Source organism: Theropithecus gelada, chromosome 12 (genome assembly GCF_003255815.1).
Source record: "Theropithecus gelada isolate Dixy chromosome 12, Tgel_1.0, whole genome shotgun sequence".
In the NCBI taxonomy this organism is placed as follows: Eukaryota; Metazoa; Chordata; class Mammalia; order Primates; family Cercopithecidae; genus Theropithecus; species Theropithecus gelada.
In genome coordinates, this window is record NC_037680.1 from 13,052,675 (window position 1) to 13,071,606 (window position 18,932).

The 18,932-nt window shown below is 38.9% G+C and overlaps 2 protein-coding genes across 6 annotated transcripts in view; one reads left to right on the top strand and one right to left on the bottom strand.

Annotated features, from left to right (window-relative positions):
• Positions 1-11,325, top strand: part of CCNT2 (cyclin T2) — a 40,599-nt gene extending 29,274 nt beyond the window's left edge. For 4 of the 5 annotated variants that reach the window (XM_025405100.1, XM_025405102.1, XM_025405098.1 and 1 more), the window contains 2 exons: positions 4,611-4,681; positions 5,208-11,325. In XM_025405100.1, coding sequence (XP_025260885.1) covers positions 4,611-4,681; positions 5,208-6,626 — 1,490 coding nt within the window. In that variant the 3' untranslated portion in view covers positions 6,627-11,325. The remainder of the gene's footprint in view (positions 1-4,610; positions 4,682-5,207) is intronic. The other variant, XM_025405099.1, reaches the window with a different exon arrangement.
• Positions 11,326-17,300: 5,975 nt separating this feature from the next.
• MAP3K19 (mitogen-activated protein kinase kinase kinase 19) overlaps positions 17,301-18,932 on the bottom strand; it is a 60,582-nt gene continuing 58,950 nt past the window's right edge. The window contains 1 exon segment of the mRNA XM_025404803.1: positions 17,301-17,738. Coding sequence (XP_025260588.1) covers positions 17,672-17,738 — 67 coding nt within the window. The 3' untranslated portion in view covers positions 17,301-17,671.

Below are 18,932 nucleotides of genomic sequence, written 5' to 3' on the forward strand. Positions count from 1 at the left end.
GCTGAGGCAGGAGGATCACTTGAGCCCAGAGGTTCAAGACCAGGCTGGGCAACATAGACCCTGTCTCTACAAAAAAATGTTAAAAATTGACTGGATATGGTGGTGCACGCCTGTAGTCTCAGCTACTTGGGAGGCTGAGGCGGGGTGATCGCTTGAGCACGGGAAGTCAAGGCTGCAGTAAGCCTTGAAGGCACTGCTCTACTCTAGCCTGGGTATATATTAACTACCACTAGATATCTAAAGCTTTTTCAGGACTTGAAAAATAAATAGATAAGGTTTAGAATTCCTTAAGCTGACAAGATAAGAATAGTGATTTAAAGTATACTAATTCTGTTGAGTTTTAAATGTGTATACTGAAAGTTGAGTGTTAACCGTGAAGCAGTAAACTAAAGGGATTTTCAGGGGATTGTGTTTCTTGCTCTGTATTACCATTGTTGCCTTACATTGTTAAATATGAATACACAAGGAGAAATTGTGCATATGTGTTCTGTTAATTAGGAGCATGGAATTTTGGGGATGTTTTGATGAGAAATTCCTCTGGTTGAGAAGTAAAAGAAGCTGGCCAGAAATGGGAGATTCTTGGGATTAGGGCATTTTAACCACGTACTGTAGATTTCAGAAAGAAAACAGATAACACTTTTTTTTTTTTTGAGTCAGTCTCACTCCGTTGCCGAGGCGACAGAGTGCAGTGGTGCAGTCTCAGCTCACTGCAACCTCTGCCTCCCGAGTTCAAGCAATTCTCCTGCCTCAGCCTCCCAAGTCGCTGGGACTGCAGGCACGAGCCACCACACTCAACTAGTTTTTGTATTTTTAGTAGAGATGGGGTTTCACCATGTTGGCCAGGCTGGTCTCAAACTCCTCACCTCAGATGATCTGCCAGCCTTGTCCTCCCAAAGTGCTGGGATTACAGGCTTGAGCCACTGTGCCTGGCCTTGTTTTGTTTTGTTTTTTGAGACAAGATACTCTGCCCCCCAAGCTGGAGAGCAGTGGTGCAATCTGGGCTCCCTGCAACCCTCTGCCTCCTGGGTTCAAGCGATTCTTGTGCCTCAGCCTCCCAAGGAGCTGGGACCACAGGCGCATGCCACCATGCCCAGATAATTTTTGTATTTTTAGTAGAGACGGGGTTTTGCAGTCCACCTGTCTTAGCCTCCCAAAGGGCTGAGATTACAGGTTTGAGCCTCCATGCCCTGCTTGAAGTGTTTCTTTAAGATAGGGATCTGCAAAGAGTAACACTATTTTAGAGTTTGTGGGCCATAAGGTCTCTGTTGCAACTATACGACTATACCATTGCAGCCGGAAAGCAGCCATAGGGCAGTTTGTAACTGATTGTGTGTGGCTGCGTTCCAATAAAACTTTGTTGACAAAAATAAATGACCAGCCATGTTTGGCCAATTATCCATAGTTTGCCTATTCTTATTTGTGAAATATGCTTCTTTGTTTCATCCCTTTATTTTCTATTTTGTTCTCCACCTGGAAAAAATTATCCCAGAATATATGTCTCATGCTGTATTATTGCTGCATGATTATAATGTTTTTCTTAAATTGTTAGAGGCTTTTTCTGAGTTTATCCAGAGGAAAGGAAATCTTCAGTGAGTTGAAATGACATCTAAAACTCAGTGAGGGCTTATCTGTTCTATAGCTTGAAAATCAGGTTATCTAGATCATTGTTTTAGTTTAATAGTCACTAGATTAAGATTAAGTAGGCAAAATCTTTTTTTTTTTTTCTTTCTTTTTTTTTTTGAGACAGAGTCTCGCTCAGTCGCCCAGGCTAGAGTGCAGTGGCGCAATCTCGGCTCACCACAAACTCCGCCTCCTGGGTTCAAACAATTATCTGCCTCAGCCTCCTGAGTAGCTGGGATTACAGGCGTGTGCCACCACGCCTGGCTAATTTTTGTATTTTTAGTAGAGACAGGGTTTCACCATGTTGGCCAGGCTGGTCTTGAGCTCCTGACTTCATGATCCACCCACCTCGGCCTCAAAGTGCTGGGATTACAGGCTTGAACCACCACGCCTGGCCAGTAGGCATAATCTTAACAGAAATAGTTTATATACCTGGTGCTGAAGTAAAAAGATCACAAAAAAGTAATCTGCCTTTTATCCTGACTTTAGGTCAGAGGTTAGGTTGTGGTTTATGTGGGGTTTTTTTGACACAGCAGGAGCTACCTCGTTTCCATTCTGAAAAAGGTAAAGTTTATTAATTTGGAGAGCAGTTGAATAAGAATCTTGGAGACCTGATACGTTAAGACTTTCACCATGTTTTGCAGCCCTTTTTTTCTGTGTCAGTCACAAAAAGGCAATTCAAAATTTAAGACATGAAGATGTGGCCGGGTGCAGTCACTCACATATCTTGAGCACAGGAGTTTGAGCCCAGCCTGAGCAACATGGCAAAACCCCGTTTCTACTAAACATACAAAACACACAGACACACACACACACACACACACACACACACACACACAAACCGGGTGTGGTGGCGCACTCCTATAGACCCAACTACTGTGGAGGCTAAGGTGGGAGGATCACCTGAGCCTGGGAAGTCAAGGTTGTAGTGAGCTGTGATAACGCCAGTGCACTCCAGCCTGGGCAACAGAGGAAACCCTCTCTGGAAAAAAATAAAAAGACATGAAGGTTTATCTGAATCTTAAGAGTGCAGTGATACTAGTATTATTACTTACTGAAATCACTTAACAACTATGTTCCAGAAAAGAACATTGGCTTAGACAGTAGCTTTGAGAGAGAAGGGCCTCTATTTTAGGCACATACTGTGATTTTTGTGCATATAGCTAATTAATTACATTAATGGATTATTTAACAGATTCTTTTGTTCTTCTGCTATAAAATGTAATACAGTAGGATACTTAAGAAAAACAAAGCTTACATTTTGTGTACCAGATTTTGGACCAGAACTTGAAGTGTATTTAATGTTTTACAACCAAGTTGTTACAGAAATTGAGTCAAAACAATTTTGGTGATGTTGGACCCAAAAGTAGAAAAATAGTCTTTTTCTTTTTTTTTTTCTTTTTCTTTTCAAATGAGGAAGTGAAGGTCTGGGCATTAGGGTTTTTTTTCATCCAAACTGGATGAAAAAGCTCATGAGACTTTAGCAGGGACTAGTCATAACATTGTCAAGGAAATTACATCTTGAAAGATTAATGGTTAAATTATAGCTTGTCTGAATTGTCAATCTTAACATTGGCTTAGAATAGTTTACAAAGAAGCTTGCTATTACAAAATGAACCTGTAGTCTCTACTAATAGAGGTTCCCCCAGTACTGAAGTTGAATTGGCATTATTAATATTATGTGGTATTCTAATGTATTTGACTGGTGAATATTTGAGAGTGGCCAGTAACTATTAATGACATTATTTTGGGGGAATGAAACTATAGTTCATCAAAACCACACTACTATGGAAAAGTGGGTCATTTCATTGTAATCAAAATTTTAAGAAAATTGATAGAAAAAATTACAACCAAGATAGTTTGCTAATATATTAATAGTGTTGATTCCTAAGAAGTATGAGTATAGTTGGAGGGATTTTCCTTTTTAAAAAAAAAGTCTGGGCATGGTGGCTCACACCTGTGATCCCAGCACTTTGGGAGGCCAAGATGGGAGGATCACTTGAGGCCAGGAGTTTGAGACCAGCCTGGTCAACATAGTGAGACCCTGTCTCTATTATTTAAAAAGAAAGAAAGAAACTCAAAATATTGCATAGTTCCCTGTATACCCTTCAGCATCTCCTGATACTGACATCTTACATAACAATATATGATTATCAAAACTAGGAAGTTAACATTGGTACAATACTGTTAACTAAAGCACATATTTTATTCACTATTCCATATTTTTTCCTGTTGTAGGATCCCATGTTCCATTTAGTTGACATGTCCCTTCAAGTCTTCTCCAGTCTGTGACAGTTCTTCAGTCTTTCCTTGTCTTTCGTAACACTGACACTTAGAAGAATAATGGTCATTTTATACAGTGTTCCTTAGCTAGGGTTTGTCTGATGATTTCTCATTATTATGTTGAAGTTATGTATTTTGAGCAAGAATACCGTAGAAGTAGGTTGGGTCTTGTTTGGTGCATCATATCAAGGGGTACAAAAACTGGTAATGACAACCGTGATCACTTGGTTACAGTGGTATCCTTAAAGTGGTTTCTGTACTTTAAAGTCACTTTTTTTTTTCTCTTTGTAATTAGTACATTTCATGGGGAAGATACGTTGGGATTTTACAAATAACCTTTTTACTCCAATTTTTGTCCACTAATTTTAAAGAATCTATTGATAGATCTTGCCTACAACAAAAATTACTGTGTTGTTTGCCTAATGAAGATTTTTTTATTGGGGGGGGATTATTTTTAATGTTACTAGATTTTCCAGAGATTCTAATTAAGCAAGTAAAATCAGGAGGGAAAGTAATCGTTACAAAAGGATTCAGCTTTGAAAATGCCGGTTGAGAGTTGTGTGTACTTCTGTATATGCTGAGGATTGAATAGGAGGGTAAAAGTGAAGTAGATGAACTCCTAGCGTTCCTTTTTAATACTGCCCACTTAAGAGAAGTTTAAATCCTAAAGGCACCTTCTAAGTTTCAAATTTAAATTTTATTTTTAGAGCTAACACATGAGTTTCTACAAATATTGGAGAAAACGCCTAATAGGTTGAAGAAGATTCGAAACTGGAGGGTAAGAGAATTGACAGGGTTTAACAGAATTTCAGTCTTTTATGTAACATTTACATAGCTAACCAGTTTGAATTTTTGTGGTTTAATAATCTTTGCCGTATTCCTGAATAATTCAGCGTGTCTCAAGTTACATATACTCACATATTCAATTACTGAGTCCAGTAGACTTTGCTAAAGTACATTATACTTTTAAAAAATTTTTCGCAGTGATTATGACGAAAGTATCCTCTTCATTTTACAAATGGGGAAACTGAAGCCTAGACAAGTTAAATTACTTTCTCAAGTGCTGGGCTAGGATTTAACTTGTATCTGATTCTAAAATTGGTGTTTTCAGTTTTTTATAGCTTTCTTTTATACCTCTAAATAAGGCACTTATTTACTAGCAACATTAAAACCTTGAACCCCAGGTCATTTTATTTCCATATGTTTAATATATAATGTTTTTAATGTATAACTTTTATAAGACAAGAAATTTGCATTAAATTATTTTTCTATATCACTGCTTCTTCTGTGTTTTATTTTAATAGGCTAATCAGGCGGCTAGGAAACCAAAAGTAGATGGACAGGTATCAGAGACACCACTTCTTGGTTCATCTTTGGTCCAGAATTCCATTTTAGTAGATAGTGTCACTGGTGTGCCTACAAACCCAAGTTTTCAGAAACCATCTACATCAGCATTCCCTGCACCAGTACCTCTAAATTCAGGAAATATTTCTGTTCAAGACAGCCATACATCTGATAATTTGTCAGTGCTAGCAACAGGAATGCCAAGTACTTCATACGGTTTGTCATCACACCAGGAATGGCCTCAACATCAAGACTCAGCAAGGACAGAACAGATATATTCACAGAAACAGGAGACATCTTTGTCTGGTAGCCAGTACAACATCAACTTCCAGCAGGGACCTTCTATGTCACTGCATTCAGGATTACATCACAGACCTGACAAAATTTCAGATCATTCTTCTGTTAAGCAAGAATATACTCATAAAGCAGGGAGCAGTAAACACCATGGGCCAATTTCTGCTACTCCAGGAATAATTCCTCAGAAAATGTCTTTAGACAAATATAGAGAAAAGCGTAAACTAGAAACTCTTGATCTTGATGTAAGGGATCATTATATAGCTGCCCAGGTAGAACAGCAGCACAAACAAGGGCAGTCACAGGCAGCCAGCAGCAGTTCTGTTACTTCTCCCATTAAAATGAAAATACCCATTGCAAATACTGAAAAATACATGGCAGATAAAAAGGAAAAGAGTGGATCACTGAAATTACGGATTCCAATACCACCCACTGATAAAAGCGCCAGTAAAGAAGAACTGAAAATGAAAATAAAAGTTTCCTCTTCAGAAAGACACAGCTCTTCTGATGAAGGCAGTGGGAAGAGCAAGCATTCAAGCCCACATATTAGCAGAGACCATAAGGAGAAGCACAAGGAGCATCCTTCAAGCCGCCACCACACCAGCAGCCACAAGCATTCCCACTCGCATAGTGGCAGCAGCAGCGGTGGCAGTAAACACAGTGCCGACGGAATACCACCCACTGTTCTGAGGAGTCCTGTTGGCCTGAGCAGTGATGGCATTTCCTCTAGCTCCAGCTCTTCAAGGAAGAGGCTGCATGTCAATGATGCATCTCACAACCACCACTCCAAAATGAGCAAAAGTTCCAAAAGTTCAGGTAGTTCATCTAGTTCTTCCTCCTCTGTTAAGCAGTATATATCCTCTCACAACTCTGTTTTTAACCATCCCTTACCCCCTCCTCCCCCTGTCACATACCAGGTGGGCTACGGACATCTCAGCACCCTCGTGAAACTGGACAAGAAGCCAGTGGAGACCAACGGTCCTGATGCCAATCACGAGTACAGTACAAGCAGCCAGCATATGGACTACAAAGACACATTCGACATGCTGGACTCGCTGTTAAGTGCCCAAGGAATGAACATGTAATAATTTGTTTAGGTCAATTTTTCCTTTACTTTTTTAATTTAAAAATTGTTAGAATGGAAAAATTCCTTCTGATCTAGCAGTGGTAACCCCCGCTGTTGCTGCCACTGCTTCAATATTTGTAAGTGCTGCTTTATTCTTCATTCTGAAAAGAAGAGATTATAGTAAACAAGTCTTTATCTCCACATATGATAGTGTTATAAATACTGTAAAAGCATGGAAGGTGCAAAACTCAGTATTTCTACAATTGCAGCTAAGAACATTAGGATGAATGGCTGGCTGCTTCTAGGAATATAAGATGCCTCAAGCATTCATTATTTATGATTTGAATACTGTAGCTATTTTTTGTTGCTTGGCTTTTGAATGAGTGTAAATTGTTTTCTTTTGTGTATTTATACTTGTATGTATGATTTGCATGTTTCAAAGATAAAGGGATAAAACAGTATACTGACAACTGTTTACAAGAAAGTGGAGAAAAATGTACATACATTTTTGTATGTTTAGATATTACCATAAATACTCAGGATTGGAGCTGCTTGTAAGTATAACAATATACAGAATAACTTTATTTTATCTTGTCAGAGTCCATCACTAATCTAAAACAAAGGTGGCACTTTTTTATGTTAACCTTAAACTCTAGGCCTTACTGGAAGCCACTGATAGGGGACACTTCACTACCAGATGTGTATGCAGTGCCACAGATGGTCACGTACACTGTGAGGCACTGAAATTTTGCCTTCAGAGGTTCTGACCAGATTGGCTGCTGAAATAGCCCCTAACTTTCTGAAGGCTTGAAGAGGAAAAAATAAAGTTTACATACTCTTGATGTGAAGTGCATTTAAATGTTTGTTGGCTTGTTGCAGTTCTATGAAACAGAGCTGTTAATAATGGTTATGTGGATTACTGTGATTTGAAAACTAAATTCACAATAACTTAACCTAGTAGAGACTTAGTGAGTTGTTTCCTTTAAAGAATTTTACACTACATATTTTAGCAGTAAACAGGGATCACTTTTCCTTTAGCATTCAGAATGACACCACATTCTTAAATATACTCCTTCCCTGAAGCGTGTTTGTGTGTGATGCCATATTTCTTTTTCAGGTAAATGTAGTCTTCCTTATAAAAATGAAATTAAACCTATGCTCTCTCAATTCTTTTATATTCTAACAATAAATAAAAAAGAAAAGATTACTGACTGTGCATTGTACCTGTATTTATAGTTATGGTTATCAGGAAGCTCTGTAAGAAAGAAGAGGTCAGCCTCCTAGGCAAACCACTAGTGGAGGTTTTACATTTGTTTGCACATCTCAGTGTATTTCTGTTGAGGTAAAGTTTGCACAGTCATCTGACTTCTGATCAAACATTGGATTTTAACTTGTTTAGATTTTGTCCTAAACACCAGTAATATGGCTCTTGTTTATCAGCTAATCTTGAATTTATTCTGTGGTAAATCTTTGAGTTGAGTATATTTGAGATTGATTGGATTCAACCTCTTGTTGAACTGAAAACAATTTTTTTTTTCTGTATTTTTGTTAGAAAGCCACTGATATGTGCACAATTGTAATTTTACTCAAGTATGTTGCAGTTGTAAATATTAGAGTTTAATCTTGTGCTCTACCTTTATTTAGCAATTATCTAATAGCTTTATAATTTTTAAAGATAATTGTTCTTTATTTTGTCAATGTTATTTGAACTTGGGGTACTTAGGAGCCTCTTTGTAGGGACTGTGCCTAGGTAGCATGTCCTAACATTTGTTCTTGTCTTGCATAACTTTAGTGATCTTTGTCATTATATGTAACTTTGTTGCTCTGTATGGCATAATATTGTATCCATAAACATGGTAATTTTGATACAGTTATACTTTTACAGTGGTACATAATCCAAGGACTAGTATAGAATTAAGCGAGTGCAAGATGAGGGAGGGAAGGGCTTTCTTGATAATTTAGATGTGAAACCTCTACAAGAGCTATCATGTAAAAACTACATAAGGTGGTTGTGCTACTGTATAATTGGGGGTGATAATACCAGGAATTTTAATAAGATTTTGTAAAGAATATCCAGAAAAGTAGTGAACTTATTTTCAGTAGACATAGATAACAATGTGAATATTTAAGGTCTGTGACTATAGTTAAACTTCACTAAGAATTTGCAGAATTGTTTTGAGATGTGGGAATAAAGGTAATTTTATTGAATCTTCATTGGTGCTAATGATGGACAGTTAAAAAGATAGCTAGTGTATATTGTTATGGGTCAGTACTTATTAGTACTTCCAAAATTGAATTTGAAATGCTATGTATTCACTTTTCACTCTGTAAATGTAATTCTTTACAATGACTTTATTTATTAAAGGGCAGCCAGTTGTCATTTTTACAGGATTGTGTGAGCTATTCAAACTCCTTAACCCCTGAACAGGATATTAAGCTTCCAGAATAACAATGGGAATAAATATGGAATCCTTTTTAAGTTTTATTTCCATTAAACAGAAACCCTTATAATTCATACTATCATGAATTTGTTTTATCCATCTCATTTGCATAACAGTTCATCTGCCTGGTCCCACTAGGCTCTACCAAAGAAAAAGACTCTGATGAGTGGACATTATTACTGTGACTCTTGTAAGTAGCCATAAATAAACCAAAATAGAATCAAATTTAGGTATGAAATTCCACATGTGCAAAGTACTGTTAAGGTGATAACATTTTTGATGAGATTAAAAAAAAATATTTGAAATATTAAAAAGCATTATCTTTAAACGTCCTATAAAAGAGTGAGTCATTTTTAAGTTGTGTTTTCCCTAGATCACTGATTTGTTACCTTTACACAGAAGCACGTTGCAAAGAAAGGCTTTACTTCTACCTCTTCCAGCTAGTTTTCCAATATTGAACTGTGTCCCTCTAAATATTTGCCTTAGCTATTTCAAAATAGATATTTTCAGAACCAAAGCAAAGGGGTGATTTGTTCACTGAAACATTCTTAAGAGGCCTACTTAACAGGCAGTAGTAGTCTGTAGTGGTAAAACCTCACAGTTTCTTAATTGCAGGTATGTAAATACCAAAAAAGTCCTGTTGTCAGCCATAGATTTATCTTGGAAAGCAATTAAATGTGCACCTTGGTCTTCCTCTGTGCAGATTCGTTCTGGTTAAAGTTCTTATTCAGAGTCATCTAAAAGAAATTTCTAACATGATGTATGGTTTCTTGAATGTCATGAGTAGCTGCTTGTATTACTTTGTAGCAACAGATTGTATTAATATTACGTAGAATACCTAACTTTTTTGGCCTATCCTCTTTGAACTAGAAATGACTACTTGAGGGCTCTTTCAGAGAACCAATATGAAATGTTTTTGTTAGTACCAAATACCCTTGCCTTAAAAGGTTTCAAGCACATTTTCCTTTATATTTGAGAACTTAAATTGCTGACTTGTATTCCTTAGGCAATCTTAGAAATAAACCACTGCTTATAGCTGCATGAATGTTATGCACTTCATGAGTACAGTTAGTTGATTAGATATTTCAGGGTTTTGCATTTACTATAGACATGGGGACTTTTTAAATGTGATAACATCTTAGGAAAACCTTTCTCAAGATATTACACGATTTCCAATTTTATGCAAATGAAAAGCATACCTGCTTAAATTTAGGATGTCTTTGCTGAGAATATTTGGAGGCTCTTGTTAGGAAGAATCGTGGATTCAGTATTTCTAACCTGATTACTGCCTCAGAGGCTGTCTTGGGAGGCAGTAGGATTCACTGACTACCTTTACCCAGATGAGGGATCAACAAATCTCACACTTGAATTAAATGAGTTGACAGGACAGTAGGTGCTAATTTCATGCGCCCTAAGATGGGCTTATTTAGACAGGAATTTTTGCATTGGAAAAGCAGCACATTCTCTGACCTTGGGTACCAAGCTATGATACTAATTTGAGAATCACATTCTGATACGTTAATATCAGAAATCAGTGAGCAACCTAATCTCTGTAAGCTAACATATATGGAAGCTGAAATCAAAAGGTTGCTTGTTTTGTTAGTTTCCCTGGAGCATCTATCTTTAATACATCTTGCCAGTGGGACTGAAGAGCTCAAAATGTTTTAGGCCTAATACCATACATTCATTTTCTGCTCTGCAGTGTCGATTTGGGCACAGCCAGTTTTTGCCTCTGTGGCACCTTTCTGTAGTTTACTGTTACCTATTCTGCCTGACAGATTGCTTAAGTAGGTTGATAAGGTGCATCGAAGATTGAATGGCTAGGAGTAATTCTCTCCTCATACAGGCAACTTAACTTCACTGTGGAATCCATTTATCTCAAAGTTTTGAGGGCCGTCTAATTTCCTTTATTTTCAAGTATGGGGCGGAAACTCAAAATCCCGAGCATTGCCACTTTAGTAGCTTGTTTGATTTGCCTGTTGTTTAATAACGAGTACATTCTTAGTAAGTGATGAGTACATTCTTATTTTTAAGGCATGTTTTGTTTTTTAAGCAGCTTCATTTTATTAGAAAAACTTCATATGTACTCATTTGTTGTAAACAGTGATTGTGGGGTTTCATTTTCTGAATGTACTCAAAACTCCCAACAATTGAATAGGATGTTTGCTAATAGAAAATCTAAAACAGGAATATGTGTATATGGCATGAATTAGTCATTGACTTTAAGCTTCTTATCCATATAAGGAACTAATAAAATGTGTTTATTGACAACATAAATCCAAGGCTCTAACATGTCTTGATGTGAATCAGAAGTAACTTGCAGGTGTGGTGCAGTGGCTCATGCCTGTAATCCCAGCACTTTGGGAGGCCAAGGCGGGCGGATCACCTGAGGTCAGGAATTCAAACCAGCCTGGTCAACATGGTGAAACCCTGTCTGTACTAAAAATATGAAACTTAGCCGGGTGTGGTGGCGCGTGCCTGTGATCCCAGCTACTTGGGAGGCTGAGGCAAGAGAATCGCTTGAACCCAGGAGGCAGAGGTTGCAGTGAGCCCAAGATCGTGCCGCTGCACTCCAGCCTTGGAGACAAAGTGAGACTCCTTGACAACAACAGACGTAACTTTCAGTCCCTGGGAAATGTGAGATCTCTAGTATAATTGACCCAAGTAATTTCATGTATCATTCAGGAGTGCAGGCTCTGGGATTAGATGGTCCATGCTCTAGTCTCAGCCCTACCATTTAATAACAGAATGACTGGGTGAATTACTTGATCTCATGCTTTGATTTTCTTCCCTATAAAGTGTTAGTAGTCGTACCTGTTCGTCATAGAGTTGTGTAAGGCTTGGATTGTCAAGGAAAGCTAGATAGAATAGCATTAAAGAGAATCCTAATAGACGGGTAGATTTGGGATACTGGATGGAATGATGAAGGCCAATCCAGGTGTATAACTGGAACGTATTAAATACTGCATTCCTGCTGTGTCCAGAATTCTCTTAAATTGTTCATTCGGATTTCTGTTTTAAGATTTTCTTGTCTAACCTCTTGCATCACTCCCATAAAAAGCACAAATAATTGCAATTATCTGGAAGGGGAATTACCTACTTAAAATTTTTTATTTTTTGAGACAAGGTCTCACTCTCACCCAAGCTGCAGTACAGTGGTGTGATTTTTGGCTTACTGTAGCCTCTGCCTCCCAGGCTCAAGTGATCATCCAACCTCAGCCTCCTGAGTAGCTGGGACTACAGGCATGTGCCACCATGTGCCTGACTAATTTTGGGTTGGGTTTTTGGTTTTGGTTTTGTTTTTTTTTTTTTTTTTTTTGGTAGAATGGAGTTTTAACATGTTGCCCAGGTTGGTCTCAAACTCCTAGGTTCAAGCAGTCCGCCCACCTTTGCCTACAAAAGTGCTAAGATTACAGGTGTGAGCCACCACGCCCGGCCCCTTCAAAAATATTTAAACATAAGCTGTTCTTTAATAAGGCCGCTCGCCAACTTCCCTCCCCTTCCCAGCAATTTCCCTGCACCTTCCACGTGAAAGAAAATGCAAGCTAATTGCAATAACTTTGATAAAGTAGAATTAGGATAGAAAAATCACTTTTAAAATACATTTTCAGGCTGGGCACAGTGGCTAACGCCTGTAATCCCAGCACTTTGGGAGGCCAAGGCAGGGGTCACCTGAGGTCAGGAGTTCGAGAGCAGCCTGGATAACATGGTGAAACCCCATCTCTACTAAAAAATAAAATTTAGCCAGGCATTGCAGTGCGTGCCTATAGTCCCAGCTACTCAGGAGGCTGAGGCAGGAGAGAATCTCTGGAGCCTGGGAGGCAGAGGTTGCAGTGAGCCGAGATAGCGCCACTGCACTCCAGCCTAGGCAACAGAGCAAGACTCTATCTCAAAACAATAATAATAATTTTTAAAAATTAAAACATTTTCAGCCTAAATGTAACAAATATTTTTTGTATCACAGTTAAGAGATTTGTCTCACTGACATCAGTAAGGGCTTGTTCTATTATCATAATAAATTGGATGGGTTTTAACTTTACAAAGCAAGTAATTCAATCTAACCAAACTCATCCAAGTTCATTTGTGTATTCCTTCACCCCTGCCCCCTGCACTTTTCAATATAATAAATTGTATGTTTTTATTTTAACTGTAGCATATGGCCTGCCTATTCCTTCCCCTCAACACCACCTCCCAATACAATGTAGGGCCTCACTGATGAAAGATTTTTATTGTATTGCCATGAAATTAAGAATCTTACTTAGACCTTTCAAATGTCATCTTTCACGTCAGCCTGTTAGTGACTGCCTTATGGATGAATTCAGCCATGGATTTTCATAATGTCATGTCCTGTCAGTAGGAAAAAGCACTATCCTCTATAAACTTGACAGTGTAATGGCATATACAAACTTTTTAAAAACTTTATTACCAGTAGAGAGAGAAGTTGCTTACACCAGAGATTTTTTAACTGGCAGAATCACCTGGAAATATTTTTAAAATGCAAGTTTCTACATTTAAATAGCTGCTTCAACTGAATTAAGTGCAGCTCGTATGAAGAATAAAGACGGCCTGGTAGGTGATGGTAGGTAGCTTTTGGCTGCTCCTTGAGCAGATTAAGTGGGTTATTATCTTGGAGCTACTCATTACACAGTGTATGACTAAAGTAGGTTACAGTTAAGGAGATGCTGTAGATCTACTTTTTAGAACTTGGGGGTTAAAATGTATTTGGTTGAGCTTGGGCCCAGAGTATACAGGAATTTAGCACATAATGTGAGTTTTCAATGTGATTGAAAACTCAGCGGTTGTGCCTGGTGAAAAGGGTGATGCTCATGGAAAGGAGGACAATATTACTGCTAAGTGAACAATGAAAAGCTTTTCACACCATTAAAGTACTCAAAATCAAGAACTGGACTGCTGTATCTATCGTCATCACAGTGGTTTTTCACTGGACTCGGTAAAACTAGGATGTGACTGCTACCATTTATAAACTATGAGTTTGTGGGAGGCAGCAGGGAAGAGCTTTATGGGTGACAATCCAACTCCCACCTTGAGTTGGATAGCCTTAAGAAAGCTAGCTCTGAACCCTGTTCTTTGTTTAATAAAGGAAGAATGATACTGCCATCCCAATCAGCAGCTACAAAGAAAGGATGTGCCTTTTTCTGCCAAGAGCTCAGTGAATGCTAGCTATCCCAGCCGCAACCTACCTCCACTCCCAACATCCTTTCAGACCCTCTTCAAAAGGAAGAGAGCACACATGGGCAATTATAATGAAGAGTGTAATTCCAAACAATTGGTCATGTCTTAAACACAGTGAATAACAAAAACACAGAAGCTTTGAGGACCAAGGCTTGCCTATTGAAAATTTCAGGGTTTTTTTGCTTTGTTTTGTTTTTTTGAGATGGAGTTTCGCTTTTGTTGCCCAGACTGGAGTGCAGTGGTGCGATCTCGGCTCACTGCAACTTCTGCCTTCCAGGTTCAAGCGATTCTCCCACCTCAGTCTCCCAAGTAATTGGGATTACAGGCACACGCCACCATGCCCAGCTAATTTTTTGTATTTTTAGTAGAGACGGGATTTCAGCATGTTGGCCAGGCTGATCTCGAACTCCTGACCTCAAGTGATCCACCCGCCTCGGCCTCCCAAAGTGCTGGGATTACAGGCGTGAGCCACCCTGCCCAGCCAAAACTTCAGCATTTTGAAGTTTCTGTTCAATATTCCAAAATTGTCTTCAGTATCCTTATATTTCAGTAGAATAGGAGTAAACTTGTTAACACCAACTTCATGTGTCTATTACTGTGATCTCTATACACAGTATTAACATGTCTTACTCTTTGCCCTTTCCCCATAGGGTTTAACAGGCTTGATTATAAATAGTTGCTTTAAAATCCAATATAATATTCAGATTTGAAAGAATGCTGAAAATCCCTCCAAAATGGAAAAGGAATAAGCCCTAACCTTTCAAAGTTATGTTGTTTCTGGTCATGTTGAGATACAAGCAAGTAAAATAAAGGACATATTCTTCCCTTAATTTCTTTTTTTTTTTTTTTTTTTTTTTTTTGAGACGGAGTCTCGCTCTGTCGCCTGGGCTGGAGTGCAGTGGCCAGATCTCAGCTCACTGCAAGCTCCGCCTCCCGGGTTTATGCCATTCTCCTGCCTCAGCCTCCCGAGTAGCTGGGACTACAGGCGCCCGCCACCTCGCCCGGCTAGTTTTTTGTATTTTTTAGTAGAGACGGGGTTTCACCGTGTTAGCCAGGATGGTCTCGATCTCCTGACCTCGTGATCCACCCATCTCGGCCTCCCAAAGTGCTGGGATTACAGGCTTGAGCCACCACGCCCGGCCTAATTTCTTAAATATGGAAAAAAAAGAAATTTAAGAAAAGGTATACCGACAAAGACTCATCTAATGTTACACGTCCAAAGTAAAATCTGTTTTTACCTCACCTGGACAGCATTTCACATTTATTTCATAAAAACTAAAGCAGCTTGGTTTTGACAAATCCTGATACTAGTATTAGAATACTCCTAAAGGTAATTTGTAGTTGAACCACCTTGAAATGATGGCAGCCAATAAAAATATCTGTGACTATAGCTTAGAGCAATAGGTGCTGGCTGGGCATGTTGGCTCACATCTGTAATCCCAACACTGGGAGGCCGAGGTGGGTGGATCATGAGGTCAGGAGTTCAAGACCAGCCTGGCCAAGATGGTGAAACCCCATCTCTACTAAAACTACAAAAATGAGCCAGGCGCGGTGGCAGGTGCCTTTAATCTCAGCTACTCGGGAGGCTGAGACAGGAGAATCACTTGAACCCAGGTGGCAGAGGTTGCGCTGAGCCAAGATCACTCCACTGCACTCCAGCCTGGGCAACAGAGCGAGACTCCCATCTCAAAAAAAAAAAAAAAAAAAAAAACCACAACAATAGATGCGAAGTTTAGTGGATGAGTAAGATCAACAGCAATGGAAACATGCTTAATCCTGGCCGGGCACAGTGGCTCACGCCTGTAATCCCAGTACTTTGGGAGGCTGAAGCAGGTGGATCACTTGAGGTCAGGAGTTTGAGACCAACCTGGCCAACACGGTGAAACCCCATCTTGGCCAACATGGTGAAACCCCATTTCTACAAAAAATACAAAAATTAGCTGGGTGTGGTGGTGGGCAACTGTAATCCCACCTACTCGGGAGGCTCAGGCAAAAGAATCACTTGAACCTGGCAGGCGGAGGTTGTTGCAGTGAGCTGAGATCATGCCACTGCACTCCAGCCTGGGCAATAGAGTTTAAGACTCAGATTTAAAAAAAAAATATGTGTGTGTGTGTGTGTGTGTGTGTGTGTGTGTGTGTGTGTATATATATGTGTATGTATATATATATATATATATATATATATATATATATATATAGCTTAATCCACCAACTTAAAATGACTTGTAATACTACTAACTCATCCATGCTCACTTTTGTGAGGTCTACTAATGTTCTGGGAATGGCAGTATTTGAAGGATGACCTCAACAGAGGTAACTATTCAGATGAAATGAGCAAAGGTCTCTGGAAAAATTTGTGTGTTGACTCATCCTTCCCTTACCAGAACTAGCTTTTGTCCTACCAACTGGTTTAGGCTTAGCTAGTTCTGCATATGGAAATGACCTGATTCACTGCAAATAGATAAAAACTTCAAATCGCTGGGCACGGTGGCTCACGCCTATAATCCCAGCACTTTGGGAGGCCAAGGCAGGCGGATCACGAAGTTAGAAGATCAAGACCGTCCTGGCTAACACGATGAAACCGGTCTCTACTAAAAATACAAAACAATTAGCCAGGTGTGGTGGCGGGCACCTGTAGTCCCAGCTACTCCAGAGGCTGAGGCAGGAGAATGGTATGAACCCGGGAGGCGGAGCTTGCAGTGAGCAGAGATCATGCCACTGCACTCCAGCCTGGGCAACAGAGCAAGACTCCATCTCAAACAAACAAACAAAAACTTCAAATCACTACAAATAAATTACAGAGAAAACAGAGCCCAAGATTTATGATGCCACCTTAACTAGCACAATTTCTTGGAGACATCTGAGGAGTTTAAGGGCCCTCTGATAATGAAATGCCGAGGCCCTCACCTCCTCCTATTAGGCCTTGAACCTCCTAGAATCTTTAAGGCTAAGATTGCTGCCAAAGTACAGAATCTAGAATCTCTTTAACTTACCTTCCTGCCTTTAGGCTGCTTTGGACGAATTAAGTAAGCGTCTTTACTCACCAAGCAAGAAAATATAAGTTGTTTTTACAATTTATTTTAAACTAACATCATTAAAAAATTGACAGGACAGGCCAAAAATAAAAGGAAATGTCATGTAAAGCAATAGAGAATGTAGTTCCTGGACAATCAAAACTGTAAACACTGAAATATGTTTTTTGTTGTTATTAAGAAACTTTTTTCTGATACTATAAGTAATCATGTCTGACACTTGAGGAGGCTAATATGTAACTGAAGCTTCCATTTAGCGACTCCATAGGATCTAGTTAAACTGGGTTAGACTGAATTTTCAGTAGGGAAACAAAGATCGCTTAGCCATCGATCGTCCCCACAATTAAGCAATAAGGGAGCATCTGCAGTGGAACTGGAAAGAAACTCTTGATGTATGTTCAGTGACTTCTCTCCAAGAAGGAGTGCTTCAGGAGCTGGAGAGCAGAAGGTCGCTCATGCTGGTCCCTAAGAAGGGAAAAACACATTAGAAACAGCAGCACCCAGTAATGAGACTACCAATGAGATCTACTTAAATGCAAACTTTAAAGATGGAAATACAACTTATGATAGTCAAACAGACTTGGGTTGAGTCCAGTCTCCAATTTTTAGCTGTGTGACCTTAAGCAAATGACTAAAACCCTCCTCATCAGTAAGATGGAGATAACAATAATACCTAATTCATTGGGAGAATTGAATAATATATATACAACTTTTAAACAACAGCATGGTACTTGTTCGAATAGTGGTAGCTATTGTGATTGAAAACTAGGCCCTAGTTTCCCATTGTACTTTTGTTCAATTTGTTTGGAGTCTAATTTACATATGGTAAAATTCACACTTACATTTACTTTTAAAATTTAGAAGCATTAAAATCCAGAATTGAAAAGACTCTTTAAAATAGATATTCAAATATGCTTTGGTGATTAATTGAAATAATCCCATTTCGGGCACTCCTGGATTAACATAAGATAGAGGGAGACAGTTGTTCAGTACTATTGTGGCATAATTTTTTACTTCAAGAAATTCAAAAGATGTTAGAAAGGTATCAGTCAATGAGCCAGTTAATGAACCAATGAGCTAATGAAATAGTCAATAATTAGCTTCAATGGCCTATTCCAGAGGCATTCTTTTGGTTAAATTAGCTATCTTTTGATATATTTTTTTCAGATACATAAATATTTATTAAGGCTTTAACAAACAGGTAACTTCCCCTACCCTCCACCATTGTGCAACCACTTTCTTTATTGATATATAATGAGTATTTATCATTTCTATGTGTCAGGAACATTTCGAGTCTGCTTTTCTAGCTGTTTGAAATACAGAATACATTGTCGTTAATTAGTCACCCTGCTCTGTTATCAAACACTGGAATTTATTCCTTCTATCTAATTATGTACCCATTAACCAACCTCTCTTATCCTCCCTGCCCCACCACATACACACCCTTCCCAGCCTCTGATAACTATCATTTTACTTTCTATCTCCATGAGATCTACTTTCATAGCTCCCACATAAGAGTGAGAACATGTGATATTTGTCTTGCTAGGCCTGGCATATTTTACTTAAGAAAATGAACTCCAGGCCGGGCGCGGTGGCTCAAGCCTGTAATCCCAGCACTTTGGGAGGCCGAGACGGGTGGATCACGAGGTCAGGAGATCG